The 16,744-nt window shown below is 36.1% G+C and overlaps 1 protein-coding gene across 1 annotated transcript in view; it reads right to left on the minus strand.

The window, feature by feature from the left end:
• The window catches only part of COL21A1 (collagen type XXI alpha 1 chain), a 197,584-nt gene that overhangs the window by 78,247 nt on the left and 102,593 nt on the right, over window positions 1-16,744 (minus strand). Inside the window, exons 13-14 of the mRNA XM_025384346.1 lie at window positions 6,896-6,949; window positions 6,751-6,804 (exon numbers count right to left, since the gene is read on the minus strand). Coding sequence (XP_025240131.1) covers window positions 6,751-6,804; window positions 6,896-6,949 — 108 coding nt within the window. The remainder of the gene's footprint in view (window positions 1-6,750; window positions 6,805-6,895; window positions 6,950-16,744) is intronic.

The following is a 16,744-nucleotide window of genomic DNA, read 5'->3' on the forward strand; positions in this document are numbered from 1 at the left end:
ATTCATTTTAAAAAGTCTTTGTGTGTGTGTGTTTCAAATTCACAGAATACTTTGCTCAGTAGCACAGATAAATAATTTTTATATATGAGGCTACATGTCTAAAAGTCTTTTACTGCAATACATTTTGCAATTTAAAGGTCTGATGACCTATGATATAAAATGAACTATCCCTCTTCCCTAGAGAGAAATGTAGACCATGAACACTCTCATGGCCCAGTCAGCATGACTGTGGGTACTCATCCATCTGCTCCCTCCCCTGCCTATCTTCTTGGCTCCTGACAGGCATTCAGGGATTCTTCTCACAGTGCAGGCAGTAGACTAAAAGAGGCACAAGTCACACAGTGAAAAACTACTCTGGCCAAAGCAGAAAAATACAGGAAAAAGAAAGCCAGATTGGGATCAAGGTATTTTATTTCAACCCCCTAGATCGTTGAGTAACTTTACACAAATGACTTAAGCTCTTCATTTTTCAGTTTTCCAAAATGTAAAATAAGGATAATTTACTTCACAATTAATATAAAACGAGCACAATATGACTTACTGCACTAACCCCACAGGACTTTTTATGAGGATTTAATGTGAAGGGGAATGCATATGGACAAAATCGATGCAAAACATATCCAGGAATAAAATAGAAAAAGGTACATACCACAGTAAAAACCCTGCAAGCACCCAATACACAAAGTTTTGTACAGATCTGCTGCTTCTTTTCCACTCAGGAAAAATAAAAGCAAAAACAACAACAACAAAAACACAAATCCTAAGTCTTACATAAGCTCAGGCAATAATGACTTATGGGAAACTATTTTACTCTACTAAAATAATTCCTCTCTTTAACACAGTGATGGGGATTCCATTTGGGGTTTGGGATTACCATTGAACTACTCATGCCTACAAAAGAAATAGATTTCCGAACTTCTACTACTGAGTCTCTGCAGTAGTTTTTCAATGACCATACAACAGAAGATATCTAAAGAGAAGATAAAAATCGAGTTTAGAACCAACAAAATATAAAGCATTCTATAAAAATTCCATAAAAGTTTTAAGTTTCCTTAATAATACCAGTAGAAAAAAGAGAAAAAAGGACAGAAGAGGAATAACAGCCAATAAATAAGGCAAGACATGGAATTAATGGTTATCCATAATAAACTAAGATGTTAAATCCATTATATAGCTTTAAAAGAAAAAAGGTTGAAAGATCAGGAGATAATCAAGATTGCAAAAACAGTCACATAATTAGTTAAAACCTGAGCACACATAAGTCAGCACCATGTGTACAGGAAGGACACTCAACAACGCCTAATATCAGAGAATACTTAGGGAGGGCAGAGCTACTGCTGCTTGGGGAGAAAATCCTCTGATGAAAGGATTTTTTTTTAAAGGAAATTGCAGTTTTTGCCATTGAAAGTAATGGCAAAAATCGCAATTACTTTTGCACCAACCTAATAGTACCACCACTTCTACAAAAAGTAGAGATACTTGTTTTCTGATTGTAACAACTCCAAGTTTCTCCAGATTCAGATGAAGCCAAATATTTTTTAGAAAAGAGATCGTGCATATATGTATGTCTGTATTTAATATTCTTATTTACTATAGTAATTAATCATATCAATAATTATGACTGTAATTATAAAATATATGCATATATATTTTATATATACATTTATACCCATATATGTTTATACTTCTTAATATTACAATAATAAAATCTCTTAATGAGGAAGGGGAAGAGGACAGGGCTGAATCCTGGAGGCACCCAACATTTAGAGAATGTGTGGAAGAGGAAGAGAAAGAGCCAATGAGAAAACATGAAAAGGTAACTAGTGACGGCAAGGAAAAATCTAGGAGCATGTAGTATCCCAGAAGCCAAGAGAAGAAATTGTCCCAAGAAGGAAGGAATAGTCAACAATGTCAAATGCTATGGAGACATACAACAAGACAAGAAGAAATAATTGAAAAATACTGACTACTGGATTTCAAAGATGGAAGACTGGTGATCTAAATATGCAGCAGAAGGTTGGGATGGAAGTCCTATTAGAGTGGGTCAGAGAGAGAAATGGAAGTGAAAATGTGCAGGGAATAAAGGCAAACCTTTTGGAGCACTTGTACTACAATGAGAAACAGGGAAATGGCCTGGTAGCTAAAGGAAGCTGTGTGGTAGAGGAAGTGGCGGAGGTTTGGGTGTTTTCAAATGGATCATCCTTTAGGCTATGGGGAAAATTTAACTAGAAAAGAAAATGACTAATGACACAGAAGAGAAGGGCTAGTTAATAACACAGAGCAATGGAGAAAGATGGGATCCAGAGTGCAAAAGGAGGCCTGTGGACTCCACATGGACACTTCGCCCACAATAGGAGAAGGAAAGGCAGAATATAGGTATATATATGGGTAGGAGGGTAGACATAGTGGGAAGACATTTAGGGAATTTCTGTCTGATTGTTTCAGATGCAGCACTTCAACAGAGAGAGGAAGGATAAAGGATAACTCAAAGATATTTCCAAAAATTTTGCCTTAATTAATCAGCAGAATGGCAACCTTAATAACAAATCATGATCATCATCAGTATCATCACCAATTTATAGCAGTTAATTTAGGCCAACCACATGCATGCCCTCATTTAATCTTTACAAAAAGCCTATGCAGTAAGTAATACTATGGCTTCCACTTTCTAGATGAAAACCAGATTTAAAGAGATTAAGAAGTGTGACTTGGGAGGCAAGCAGTCTGAATTCAGAACTAAGTCTATAATCTATGGTCTGTAACTGATTTAAGCCCCCAAATCTCATACACATGCACACGTGCACACGTGCACGCACACACACACATATGTTTGGGCATGGTGTTATCAGAAAATCATATGGGTAGACTCTCCCTGTTTTGGTAATTTTTGTTTGTTTGGTCTTCAGGAACACTGAAAGAAGTAACACCACTAACATACAAGTTTTAACTTGTTATCTCTAACATTTTTAAGCTTTTTGACCCGTGTTCTTTCAAAATGCATATTGGAGTTCCTCGGTTATGACTGACTCTATAACAGAAATCACTGTAAAACCACTTAGTTTTTTGATGTTGGAGGCCCAGAAGTAAGGAACTTTATTCAGGTAGGGAAATCTTACCCATCATATGAGGCTCCAGTCTGGATGCTGAGGACAATGGGAAAGTGAGGCTTTGAAGGGACCACTTAAAAGTTGAATGTACTAACAAAGAAAATCCATAGTTTTTCCAGTAATACCCTAGATACAATTATGATATTTTATTTCTTAAGCCCAGAAAAGTCAAGTAATGAGTTTGTACAGAGCCTGGATAGGTTAAAAAATAAATTACTCATACTTCCTACATCTGTAAACTTGAATTTGCCATAGAAAAGTTTCATACTCAATTTGAAAATTCACAAATACATATCAATTAACCAGCATAGCCTAATGTGAGTTTTAACAAAAAATAGTTCTCCATTCAATTTAAATATATTAGTTTTTTAATATTGAGGAAGTATTTTAAAGCATTTAAAGTATTTTTTAGATTGCAAAGAATAGCTTTAAAGCATGTAATAAAATGAGTCACCAGCTGAAGACTATTTGCTGAGTAAGTATTCCTTTTGATTTTGTAAATTCAGGAAAAAACATCCTGCAAAATCTGTATATATTCTATTGTGTGATATGTGAAGAACAAATGTTAAAGTCAGCAAGAAAGCACATCTAATTTCAATTATCTTAAGTGGAAATTCCTACTGTAGGAGTCTTCGGAGAAAATCCACAAAATGGAAATTATTCTGGGAAAATCTCCTAATGGGGAACAGTATTGTGTGGAACAATCTTCCAAAGGCCACTGTGTGATGCCCAGAAAATTATCCTGCACTGCCACAAGTCAAAGTCACCTCAGGGGTATGTTTTTTTAACCCTTCATTTCCAAAAATCAAGGAACTATGTTATAAAGGAATAATCAAGGGAAAACCTTCAATTAGCTTACTAAATTATTTTAGCTCTGGGCAAAAAACTCTCGGAAGCCACACGGAATGTGAGGCGGAAACTTGGAAGGTAGCACGTGGTGATTTTAGACCCACAATGACTATGTCAAATCAGAGTTTAACCCCAACAGTGAACTTCAGAAAACAGTCAGCTCTGAATAAAATCCATGACTGGTCTGAAAACAGAGATCTTGCATAAATATATGTCTTATTTATCTTATCCAGTAGAATGTATGACATTGTAAAATTTACAGACCTATATTTAAAAGATAACACAATGACCCAAAACAATAAAGCAGTTAGCATAAGATGCCACTAGTAGAATTATTGTTATTCTTTTATTTTAAAATAAGGAACATTTATTCCCACAAAAATTTAGTTCAATTATTTTAAGATGTACAAATGAAATCCCCCTTTTTATGTTAAGTGTGTAAAACTCAACTAAAGAATGAAATCAGTATGTTGGAGAGATACCTGCACTCCCATTTTGTTGCAGCACTATTCACAGTTGCCTGGACATGGCCTCAACCTAAGTTCTGCCAATGGATGAATGGATAAAAGAAATTGTGGTATTTATACACAATGGAATACTATTCAGCCAAAAGAAAAGAAGGAAATCCTGTCATTTTCAACAACATGAATGAACCTGGAAGACATTATTGTTAAGCGAAATAAGTCACGCACAGAAAGACAAATACCATAACATCTCACTGAAATGTGGAATCTAAAAAACGTGAACTTATAGAAATAGAAAGTAGAGGTGTAATTACCAGAGGCTGGGGTGGATGGGAGGATGGGGACTGGGAAGACATTGATCAAATGATACAAAATTGAAGTTTGATATGAGGAATAAGTTCAAGAGAACTTTCGTACAATATGGTGACTATGGTTAATTGTTGTGTTATATATTATTGTATTATGATTACTGTATTATTGAAAAATGCTAAGAGAGTGGATGTACTGTTCTCACCACAAAAATGATAACTACTATGTGAAGTTATATATAGATGTTAATTGGCTAGAATTTAGTCATTCCACAATGTATGTATACTTTAAAAAACTGTTGTACATGGAAAATATATACATTTTTTTCTGTCAAATATAAATTAAAACACTCAACTAAAGGGGAAAACAATATATTTATTCATTCATTCAAACATATATATTTCATACATTTTTTCCCCCAAACCAGGCTATTTCTGAGAAGATAGATAACCATGATCCAGTACACTAGAAGGCAGGTGAGGTGGCTGGCACATGGTCTCCTTAGAACATGTGTCCCCGCCCTGCCAGTGCAATCAATCTCCCTTCACCTGAAGAAGGTCAGACTGTTGCCTGTGATATTTCTAGAGCATGACTCTATAAGATACGTCCCATGCCTGTGGCCTGGCCTCCTCCCTACTCTCTCTATAGATTCCTCTATCATTTAAAACTGGCAGAGATTGTTTAGTGGCTAAAAGTCTCATAGAGGCCCAGGGCCACTTAGTAGAAAAGAGGATTTTACACTTCTTCTTTGGTATTTATACCAACTATTGCTTCTGCTTTACCTCTTCTAATTCTCCCTATAACTCTGCCTTTAGCCATACCATTTTTTCTCTGCCTCTTTTCCAGTAACTAACTGTTCTATCTGCCCTGATGACTGCTCTCACCCATGACTTGCTCATGACCCAATGCCAGCCCAACCTATGCTACATCCCAACTACAACCATGCTAACTGATGAGTAAAACAGAACCACAAAAAGAACCACTTATTTAAGAGAAACCCTGTTCCAGAAACCATACTGTGTAGTTTTCATGTATTATCTCATTTAACCCACACAATAAACCTATTAAAAATTCCCATTACGTAAATGAAGAAAATAAGATTCAGAGACATTAAGTAACTTGCTCCACATCAAACAGTTTGAAAGGAACAGATCCATCAGACTTGAGATGGTACTTTTAACAGCTATAATTCTATGTAACCAACATAAGCAGCCATACACTTATAAAATGGATACAGTCTAGATCAGTGTTTCAGATGTGAACACTGTGCACATTATTAACACTTGTGTAAATTCTAACAAAGCAAGAATTTTGCAAGGATGACAGAAAATCACTGTAGGTTTTTATCATGGGCAAACGGCAAACTGCCTTCAAAGACTTTGAAAATAAGATTGTACTTTAAGAATTAACCTAACAAATCAGCATGGGGATCTGAGCAAATACAACTGGGCATCTTGGTCATGGACTAGCCACCAGAACCAGTAGGTGCTGACTGGATCCATGGGAAAGTACTAGCATATTTAATCAACACATACTTCATAGGAAGCTTGGCGAATCTCAGAGTTGTAAAGAGTCAATAATAGAAATGTTATCTGTATTCACTGAAGCCTTAAGGATGAAGGCCATTAAGGCTGAGCCAATAGGCCACATGCCAGATAGATACATATTGTGGAGATGGTCCCTTGGGTATTGGGCTATCTGAAGTTAACATAGTAACACATTTCGTTCACATAACTCACTCCTCTAAGAAGGTGACTCCCTGTGGAGCTTAATCACAGAGAGAGAACATGGCATAGGGCAATGCCAACGTCTGTTTCATTTGATAGTAGTCAGTGATAACTTCTTTTATCCAGTGATAAAGCCTTCTCTAAGCTTTATTGGCTAATAGCCACTGACAAACTTCTGAGCCCACAAATCTTAGAATTCACCAAGATGAAGACTACTGAATGGAAACCATCATAGCTAACATCCTTTATCTTTGAGGGACTAACACCGTTGACTGCATTTTTGTGTGTGTTTACCTTGTCACCATCTCTCCCTGGTTCTCCTTTATAACCCGGTAGTCCTCGAGCTCCCTAAATTAACCACAAAATAAAATTTTGTTAATTATTGGTTTTAGTTTACTAAAAATAAAATTTATAAGATGTATATAAGTGTGTCACATACTTGTATTCCTGGAGATCCTGGAACACCTGGTGTTCCTGCAATTCCCTGATAACCCTAAAGAAAAATTAAAAAAGAAAAAAATTAATATTTCATATTTACCAAGAGAAGTTCTTCCTTTCAGAATTCACTCTTATCTCGTTTCTCATGCCTAAAACTTCGCTTACAGACAACTCCAAAATAATAAAGTGTTAAATGCTTAATAAGGAATTCATACCCTTCGACCTTTACGAAATCCTTTAAAAAGTATATAGGGTCCTAAATATTTGTAAATTAATAAAAATATTTAGAAAATCTTAAATTAAGAGGAGAGTTAATGTTCACAATTTCTTAAGAAATGTACTGGATTTATTTGAAATATATTCAACATATCCAAGAGAGAAACACTTCAAGAGATTGGAGGATCAGACAAATGTGTATTTATAAACCACCTAATTAATGACCATCTCAGTTAATCCCTAGAATAAATTAACCCTTGATTAATATTATTCTTCAATCTTTACTCATTTTAGAAAGCTGCTGATGTTAAATGTAAGAAGGTGGTTATGACATATCCCCCATAGTCCCCCAAGGCTGGGCTGTTTGCTTAGGGGAGGGGGATGAGAGAACTCATTCTCATCCCCACTGCTTCTTAGACATCCCTCCGCAAACACTGGAACTTTGGTAAAATAGTACACTTTTTTTAGACAGAGTTGAACTATTTATTGTTCGTTTAGCACATGGCAGCTAAACTCTCCAAATTAACTTGTAGGTCCTAAACATTTATCTAGGTTTCTTAGGGCTGATTGTCAGATTAATGGACCACCTGGCACCTACAAACATAATAACCACTATCAAATTGCATCTTTCTCATATTCTCTATTCAGATTCCATTTTTCTTAGATCTTATTGTTTGGGTACCAGTCTCCGTTGTCAGCTATGTTAACACAGATCTCATTAATGTTTCCAATTACATCTTCATTCATAAATCTAAAAGCTTCATTTCTATGTGGCTATTCATGGGTGTCTGCACTGGTCTTTCATATTCATCCACTCACCTGTCAATACATTTTTAACTGTAATTTTAGAGACATCATAATTCCCTGTTTTTCTATTCACATTTTCAAATACCCTTTCTAATATTCTTTGCTACCTCTAGTAATGAGTTGTCTCTGAAAGATCAGTCTTATTCTTTTCTCCTTTTACATGCCTTTACATTTCCTATTGTGTAAATTGCCTTCTCAGTTACTTCCAGAATGACAATGACTATACAATTTTTTTGTTTGTTTGTTTGTTTCTTGAGATGGAGTCTCACTCTGTCACCCAGGCTAGAGTGCAGTGGCGCGATCTCCGCTCACTGCAAGCTCCGCCTCCCGGGTTCACGCCATTCTCCTGCCTCAGCCTCCCCTGTAGTTGGGACTACAGGCACCCGCCACCACACCCAGTTAATTTTCTGTATTTTTAGTAGAGATGGGGTTTCAACATGTTAGCCAGGATGGTGTCAATCTCCTGACCTCATGATCCACCCGCCTCAGCCTCCCAAAGTGCTGGGATTACAGGCCTGAGCCACCGCACCCAGCTGACTATACAATTTTTTTTATCACCAACCATCATCTTTCCTTCATACTCTATTCAGTTCTTCATTCAGTTCTTCATAGAATATATTGTTATGATTTCTCCATGACTTCTCAGATTCAAACTATTTTCTTGAGTCTCTTTGCCCAATCCTTAACCATTGCACTTCACCAGGAAACAATGAGTCTGATTATCAACCTCTCCATACTCCAGACAAAACAACGTGCATTTTTCCAACCCATCATCTACTCTCTAGACTAGCACTGTCTCCGTCACTGGATTATGAGCCCCCTTGAGATCAAAGACCGGGTTTAATTCATTTCTGTATTTTTGGCATTGAACACACTGTTTGGCACAATTCTGTTGAAAAAAACATTGGAATAATTTAAAGTCACCAACTCTATACATGAATGTGTAAAAAACAAAAAACAAAAAAAAAAAAGTCCTTCTCCAAGGAATCATGTTATGTTTGTGCACCTTTCAGAAGAAAATGGAAATGTTTAGTAATCGCATGTTTCCTGTTCTCGAGATTACTCAAAAGAAAGAAGAAATTCAATCTACATAGAATTTGCTCAGCCCTATATGTCTACTATTCTAGTTATCACTGAATCTCCTTCCCTCAGCCACTTTGGAATCAGATAGGCCTGGAATTCACTCTCAACTCTGTCACTGCTGGCAATTTACAAATCTAGAATTCACTTTCCTCCTTACAACCACTCTTTAATGTAGGTTCTAAATAATCTTTTTTTCAGATGAGGAAACTAAGGCACAGAAGTTAAGTAATATGCCCAAAGTTACAAAGCTACTAAGTTGACAGAGCCAGCGGGAACATTCTCTATTAGAAAGTGCTTCATGGTGGGTCAGATCTGATCCTTGTAGATTGACTCATCTGATTCAAAGAAATCCATTTTGCAAGACTATTTTTAAATTGTTTAGAATTCTGAGTGCCCAGAGGAAAGGAATGTTCATAAAATTCCTCAAAAGAAAGTTACCATGGAAACTGGCTATTGATAAAAATTGTTGATCATCTGCAAAGTTCACATTTAACAAATTATTTTTCTTTTATAGTTTTTTGAAAGTTAAGCCAAATGTCATATCTGCCTTACTACTTTTTTAGGAAAATTAATCTTTCATAAAAGATCAAATGCTGCTGTGCTGCCTCTCCTCTATGAAGAAGTTGATGTGGTGTTTGTTATAGAGGACACATTGCATTTTAACAGATTAAAACAACATGGAGATGCCCTAACTCTGTTCCCAGCTTACCTCTGACTCATTATGTGACCTCAGGCAGAGTCATCAATCCCCAAATCCAGGGAGGCAACACAGTGAAGTGGAAAGACGATGAATTTGAAATTGGAAAAGAACTTGCGCTGAATTTTTGCTCTTCCTTTTACTTTCTATGAGATGTTGGCTAAGTCACTTTGCCTAGTAAAGTCTTAGTGTCTTACCATAAACTGGTATTATTATCCACTTCACTTTTGAAAAGAAACCAATGGAGTCACAGGTGAAAATTCTGGCAGGCATTAGGAACTCAATAAATGTGAGTTTCTTTCTTTTCTTCAGACTCAATGACTATTGTACAAAACCACAAGAACACTTCTGCAGAATGTTACCCGACAGCTTTATCAGCCACCATTAGTACATTGGGAATGGCAGGTCCAGTCATCATCTTTATGATTTGACTCTTTTCCAACATTAGACAGACTTAACGCTAAACATGTAAACAAGGCCTCAGTGTATTTTATAATGGCTCTCTTCATTATTTCTTTGGAGGAATTACAATATAGGAATAATAAGTGCTTCTCACAATTTGAGAATGTTGTGACATGTATATTTTTAAGGTTACAATTAGACGCATTCTTAAAATACTACTTGCAGAAAGAAATTCAAATGTTGTTTTAGAAGCTACAGGAAACATGCTTAGTAACAAAATAAAGAAAACCAAACGACATCCAAACTGGGGGAATCCTAGGGCAAAACACCAGAAAAAATAGAATGAAATTCAGAAAAACAAATTTTGGACTAAAAACCAGGAAAATAAAGGTTAAAAGGGGGAATATTATAACACAGGACAATTTCCAAGAGGAAAAAGAAATAAAACATTGGTTGACTCATAGCAGCGTCAACCTTAAAGAAAGGAAAATGCCTTAAAACAGGAAAAAATAATCTTTTTATATACCTTACTGAGTTCTTATTTTTCAGAACACACATTTCATGTCTCATTTTAGAACTGTAACTTTCCTATGATCTTTGACTAGTTAATACTGTTCAACATGAATTTTGCCATTTTATATTTGTTAGCAGGTCCAAATATCCACCCTACCCCCATCTGCAAGATATCTGACAGTATTTAAGTCTTTTCCATGTTCACAGAAAACTTCTTTATAAATGAGTCATTTTTTTTTAGGAAAAAAATATTCTCACTGCCAAATTGTAGGGTTGAAGAAAAGAATACAAAATCAATTTAATTTTCCTCCATGATTCATAGTTACAAAGCTCCAGGAAAGATGTATAGCATTGAAATGGAAATTAAGGAAATAAAATCACCAAATGTGCAAGGGTCACCAACTCTTCTGTGCCCCATTCTAATCATGTCATAAAATATTCTGCCAATCTAAATATATACATTTTTTCAAAGTAGTGAGGAGGGTAGAGATATTAGTTTCCTTGAAACACTTTAAACTTAAAAATAAGAATACATTCCAAAGAAATAATTTTGGATGTCACCCTCCTTTTAAAAATATAAGAATGTGATTTAAAGTTTATTCCATTAAATAATTTTCTTCAAAGATTTCCAAAATTCCAACAGATACTCTTGGGTACACAGCCAATGTAACTAGGTAACCAAAACCAAGTGTGTACTTTTAATGTCCACTGTGGAATCTTCTAGTTGTTGGCAAGCTCTATAGCTCTATGCAATTAAATTTCAAGAAAATTCATAAATCTCTGCCATTCTACGTATAACTAATATAGAAACTAGTTTGCTACCTAACCCAACTATTGGTCAAGTGGTTTACATACTTTTACTGATTGCTTGGATTACCTCATTAACACTTCCCATTAACATATATAAAATTACACCTGAGCTAAGTGCTATGCAAGAACTACACTGCTATGGGAGGTGAAGGGCAAGCAGTTGGGAGTTTTTCTAAGAGACAAAGGTATACTAAAGAAAGCACAATGCCTGAGAGGAATTCTTCCTATATGCCATGCATCAGGAAAAGAGGTACCATATCCACAGAGCCAAAAGAGAGAGAATAAGGGGAATCAGGCTGAAAAGCATATCAGAATGGTAGACTGGAGGTTATCTGCCCAGCTCATGGGTCTTACAAAGGACTCTGACCTTTATCCAAGCCACTAAAGTCATATAAACCAGGGAGTCACACAATTAGAGTGTACTCTGAAAAGATCACTTGCTGCCCTGTGGAGGATGGATTAGAAGAGGCAGGAGAAAACATGAAGACCAGGTGGGAGGTTCCTGAAGGGGATAGAGAATGGCAGGTACAACCAACTCCACTCAAAGTATATTTAATCTAATCTAATGATGGGTTATGGGAGGTGAGTAATTTGGAGTTGTGGAATGATGCTGAGGTAGGTTTCTGGCTTGTGCAGTGAGTGTGGCTGATGATACCACTGACTAAGAGGGGACTCTAGAGGAAAGTAGAGTTTAATTGGTTACAAAATGTTAAGTTGCACAAAAATAAAAAAAAATCAATAAAATTTAAAAATAAAAAATATTAAAAAATAAAAAAAAATTATGGATTAACATAAGTAACTTCTACTGGACAATGAGAAGTTATATGCTACTGTGAAGTAAACAATATTTCTACTTCAAATTAAAGAAAACTACATTAACTATAAATGAGATTTAGCCTAAATCTAATCCTCCTTCATATAGAGAAAGGTAAGTAGGAGATAGATAAATATAGAGCAACATCATCCAGTTTCCGTTGAGCTAAGCACATAAATGAAAAACATTGCCTACCTTTGACAAATAATTTCTGCAGATAGAGCTAGGTCCTTAAATTCAAAGAATTTAATTAACTTTGGTAAACTGCCTCATTCCCTGAGTTAGGTTACACTTAAACTTATACTAAGTTTATTTCAAAAGGAGAATGTGCAACTTTTTAAGGTAACTTAAACCATGTTTAGTAATTCTTACTTCCCAATATAAATCTCTAGTAATTGTGCTTTTCATACTCAAAAAGAGGCAATCAATAACTAACCTCATTGCCTCTCTTGCTGTCCTGCTACATTTTTTCCATAGTACTTAACACCATCTGATGTTGTGTGTGTGTATTTATTACCTATTTTTCCCCAATAAAATGTGAGCTTCAAAATGACAAGGTTGGGGGTTGTTTTTGCTTTTTTTTTTCTGTTCTGTTCATTGCTATATATCCTTAGCCTAGAAGAGTGCCAGGAATACAGTAAGCACCCAGCAAGTATAGGTATATGACTGAGTGGAGGACAGAATAAATAAGCAAACAAATCAATAATTACTGAGTTCAACCAGTCATCACTGAGAACTCTAATAGTAGAAACAGCCCTACATTCGCATGCACAAACCTGTCTTTAAAATCACAGATGTTAGATGTGTCACTGATCAATTCTTCGAAGAATTTAGTATACCAATAACATTAGTGTGTATATATATACATGTCTACACACATTATTGTATATACTACCTATAATAGATATGTAAACTATTTAAGAGACATGTGAGATAAACATGGAATAATCTACATATGATTTTCACAAAGGAGAATGTTGAAGAAAAATGAATTAGCTAGTCAGGCTCATCTCATGGGTCCTACTTGTTTTACTAACCATTCACCCTCTGCCAAGCCTACCTCCCTGTCCTCTTTCTCTCTAGCATCATTCTTGAATATTTGAAAATAGTATCTCTTGTTTGTATTATACTCAAAGTTCAGTAAACCCTCCCTCATAGGCTGTCTTCTGAGTTTTAAATGCTCCCAGTTATACTCTTCTGAATGAATTTCAGTTTCTGCAAGCCCCTCAAGTGTGGACTCCTAAACCAAATCCAACACTCCAATAGGCAGGACTGTCATCTCTTTCAATACAGATGTCATATATCTACTAACTACGCCAAAATTTTTATCAGCCTCTTAGGCAGCCACATTTCATACAGCAATGCCTTTTCACCAGGGTTAAAGCTTTCTCTTGGAAAGCCGTATGAAGGCATAGTTTTAAATAACTAAAAAAGCGATAAACTGCCCAAGTGTAGGATAGTTCATTTGTAGTAAATGGTTTATATTTTAGCTTATTAGTGAGATAAGAGACAGAGAGAGAGAGAAAGACAGAGGGGGGAGAGAGAGGGGGGGGAGAGAGAGAGAGAGAGAGAGAGAGAGAGAGAGAGAGAGAGGGAGAGGGAGAGAGAAACACATAAAGTAAACAAATAAATCTATTTGCCAAGGAGTTCAAACTGAAGTGAGAGTTCAGGTAGACACTGTTCTATCTAGAATGTATTTCATACACTTTGTAACTAAGCCATCTCTTGTAATTCTCTCCTCCAAGCTAAATAATAGCCATTTTTTGGCCTTTAACCAGCTGTATCCTATTTTCCAATTCTTTCATCTTCATGGCACTCAGCCCCAAATTCCCAACAGCTCTTAAACTGTTGAGTCCACAACTGGCACCATATTCAGTTAAGGGTCTGGAAAAAGGAAAGCATAATAAACAAGCTTATCTCATAGTTCTTGTTTTTTTAATTATTCACCCTCAACAAGTGTACTCTGCAAACCTAAGGGCTGCTTGTCCACCCTGTCCTCCTATTCTCTATCATTATTCTTGAATATTTGAAAGTAGCATCTCTTGTTTGGATTATACCTGGAGTTCAGTGAACCTTCACTCACAGGCTGTCTTCTGAGTTCTTGTCCACTCCAAGTTACACTCTTCTGAATGAATTCCAGTTCCTTCATGTCCCTCATGTGTACAGTTCTAAACCAAATCTAACACTCCAGAGGCAGGGCTGTCATCTCTCTCAATGCAGATGTTATGCATTTACAAACTATGCCAAAAAATTGCATCAGCCTTTTAGGCAGCCCTATTAAATACATTAATCCCTTTTTCATCAAGCTTAAATAACATCTCAAAGACAAGTAAGACCCATACATTTACTCCAATTGAATTTCACTGTAAATAGTTCATTTTCTAAGTTCTCCAAATCTTTTTGGATCTTCATGTTACCTCAAATGCAAAAATAAATTCCCAATGAAATCAAGATTTAATAGACATTAAAAATCATAATAAGCTAAATTGACATACATAGGTATGTAAGGCTAAAGAAAAATAACACTGGAACTAATAAAAAGAAAACATTACATTCTGGGGAAATTTTACATTTCTAAAACTTAAAAATAAAATTATAAACCAAATTAGTAGTCAGAAGAAACATTTACATCATATATAGCAAAGAATTCTCTTAATGCATAAGATCTTATTTGTCCATATGAAATATACCCTCACTCCTACAGAAAATAGGTAAAGGATAAGAAAAGATACTCCACAAGAAGAGCATTCACCCTAAATGTCAGACTTCTATGTTCAGCTGCCTATCTAAAATTTCTACTTGAATGTCTAACATATAAATTTAAACATTGCCAAAACCACACTCTTGATTTTCCTCACCTAACACTATCTCCTCCATTCTCCCATGAACCCATAATCTCCTTTGGCTTCTCTCTTTCTCTCAAACCCATATCCAATAGATCAGCAAGTCCTGTTAGCTCTAACTTCAAAATACCCCCAAAATGTAAGCAGTTCTCTTCATCTCACCACTATCACTCTGGCCCTAGCTGCCATCTTCTCACCCCTGGATTATTACAAGAACCTCCTGACTTCTCCTTCTGTGTTTGCCCTCATCTCCCTAAAATCTACTCTCAACACAGAAGTCAAAGTAATTTCTTTTAAAAATAAGTTAGATCACATCAGTCTTCTATTCCTGCTACTCCATCGCCCATTCCAACTGAAAGCCAAACTCATAACAATGGCCTAAAGAACTCTATGCCATCTTCCCTTCCTTCTCCTTCCTCTATATCCAAATTCATTTCCTATTAACCTTCCCCCAACTAGTACTTTATATTTTTGTGGTTTGATCAATCATGTAACTTTGAAATTCCCCATCTGTGATGACTGTTATTTCTATGACGTTTAATAGAAGGCTGCTGGCCCCTGTCTGCACCTCTAGCTTGCTCAGTGGCACATTAAAGAGTGGGGGGAACTGAATCACGAACTGTGACCCAGTGACCAACCCACTCTTTTGTCTACTGGTAGCAGTGAGCTATCAGTTTTCCCAACTCACTTCCTGAGCCTATTAATATAGAAAATCATCTCTAGAATTCTACAGCTTAGTCTACTTCTCTCTTAGCCAATATGATGGTCTTCAAAGAATCCTAAAATATCAGATTAGAGAGAACCTGGGCCTCATCTGGAACCATCTTCTCATTTTCCAGACAAAGAAACTGAGGTCCATAGAAGCAAAGCAGCCTATGTTCAGCAAAGAGAAACAATCTCAGATCTCTCTAATGACCAGCTTGGGCTTTTGCTTTAGTAAAGTACTTTACTTCATAAAGAGTAACTAGGCTGGGTGTGGAGGCTCACGCCTGTAATCCCAGCATTTTGGGAGGCCGAGGCGGGTGGATCACAAGGTCAAGAGATCAAGACCATCCTGGATAACATGGTGAAAACCCATCTCTACTAAAAATGCAAAAAAATTAGCCAGGTGTGGTGGTGGGCACCTGTAGTCCCAACTACTAGGGAGACTGAGGCAGAAGAATGGCATGAACCCAGGATGCAGAACTTGCAGTGAGCCAAGATTGTGCCAGGCACTCTAGCCTGGGCGACAGTGAGACTCTGTCTCAAAAACAAAAAAAAAAGAGTAACTAATGATAACAGAAAACAGAAATGAGCACTGTAAAAATATAAACTTCTATAAACTCATAAGCTAGGGCTATTTCCACATATGGCCTTCTTTAACAAATCAATGCCATATCTCTATAATGCCTTCAGTAGTTGTACTCCTCTGAATTACCTGGCAGGATATATAAATATTTCCCCTACCTCTTTTGTAATGTTAAAATAGTAAAGCAATAACATGTTCAGACACTGTGATAATAGAACTTATTTAACTGACAGAGAACTGAGAAAGAAATAGAAGGATCCGAAATAGCTATTTAATTTTGGTTGAAGGCACTTTTCTTATGAAAATTAGTATTTCTCCAGAGTGAAATAATTTCCTATTTAAAGTTTCAGTTGGCTTGGCCTGGTTATAATGTGTGA

Source organism: Theropithecus gelada, chromosome 4 (genome assembly GCF_003255815.1).
Source record: "Theropithecus gelada isolate Dixy chromosome 4, Tgel_1.0, whole genome shotgun sequence".
NCBI classification, from domain to species: domain Eukaryota; kingdom Metazoa; phylum Chordata; class Mammalia; order Primates; family Cercopithecidae; genus Theropithecus; species Theropithecus gelada.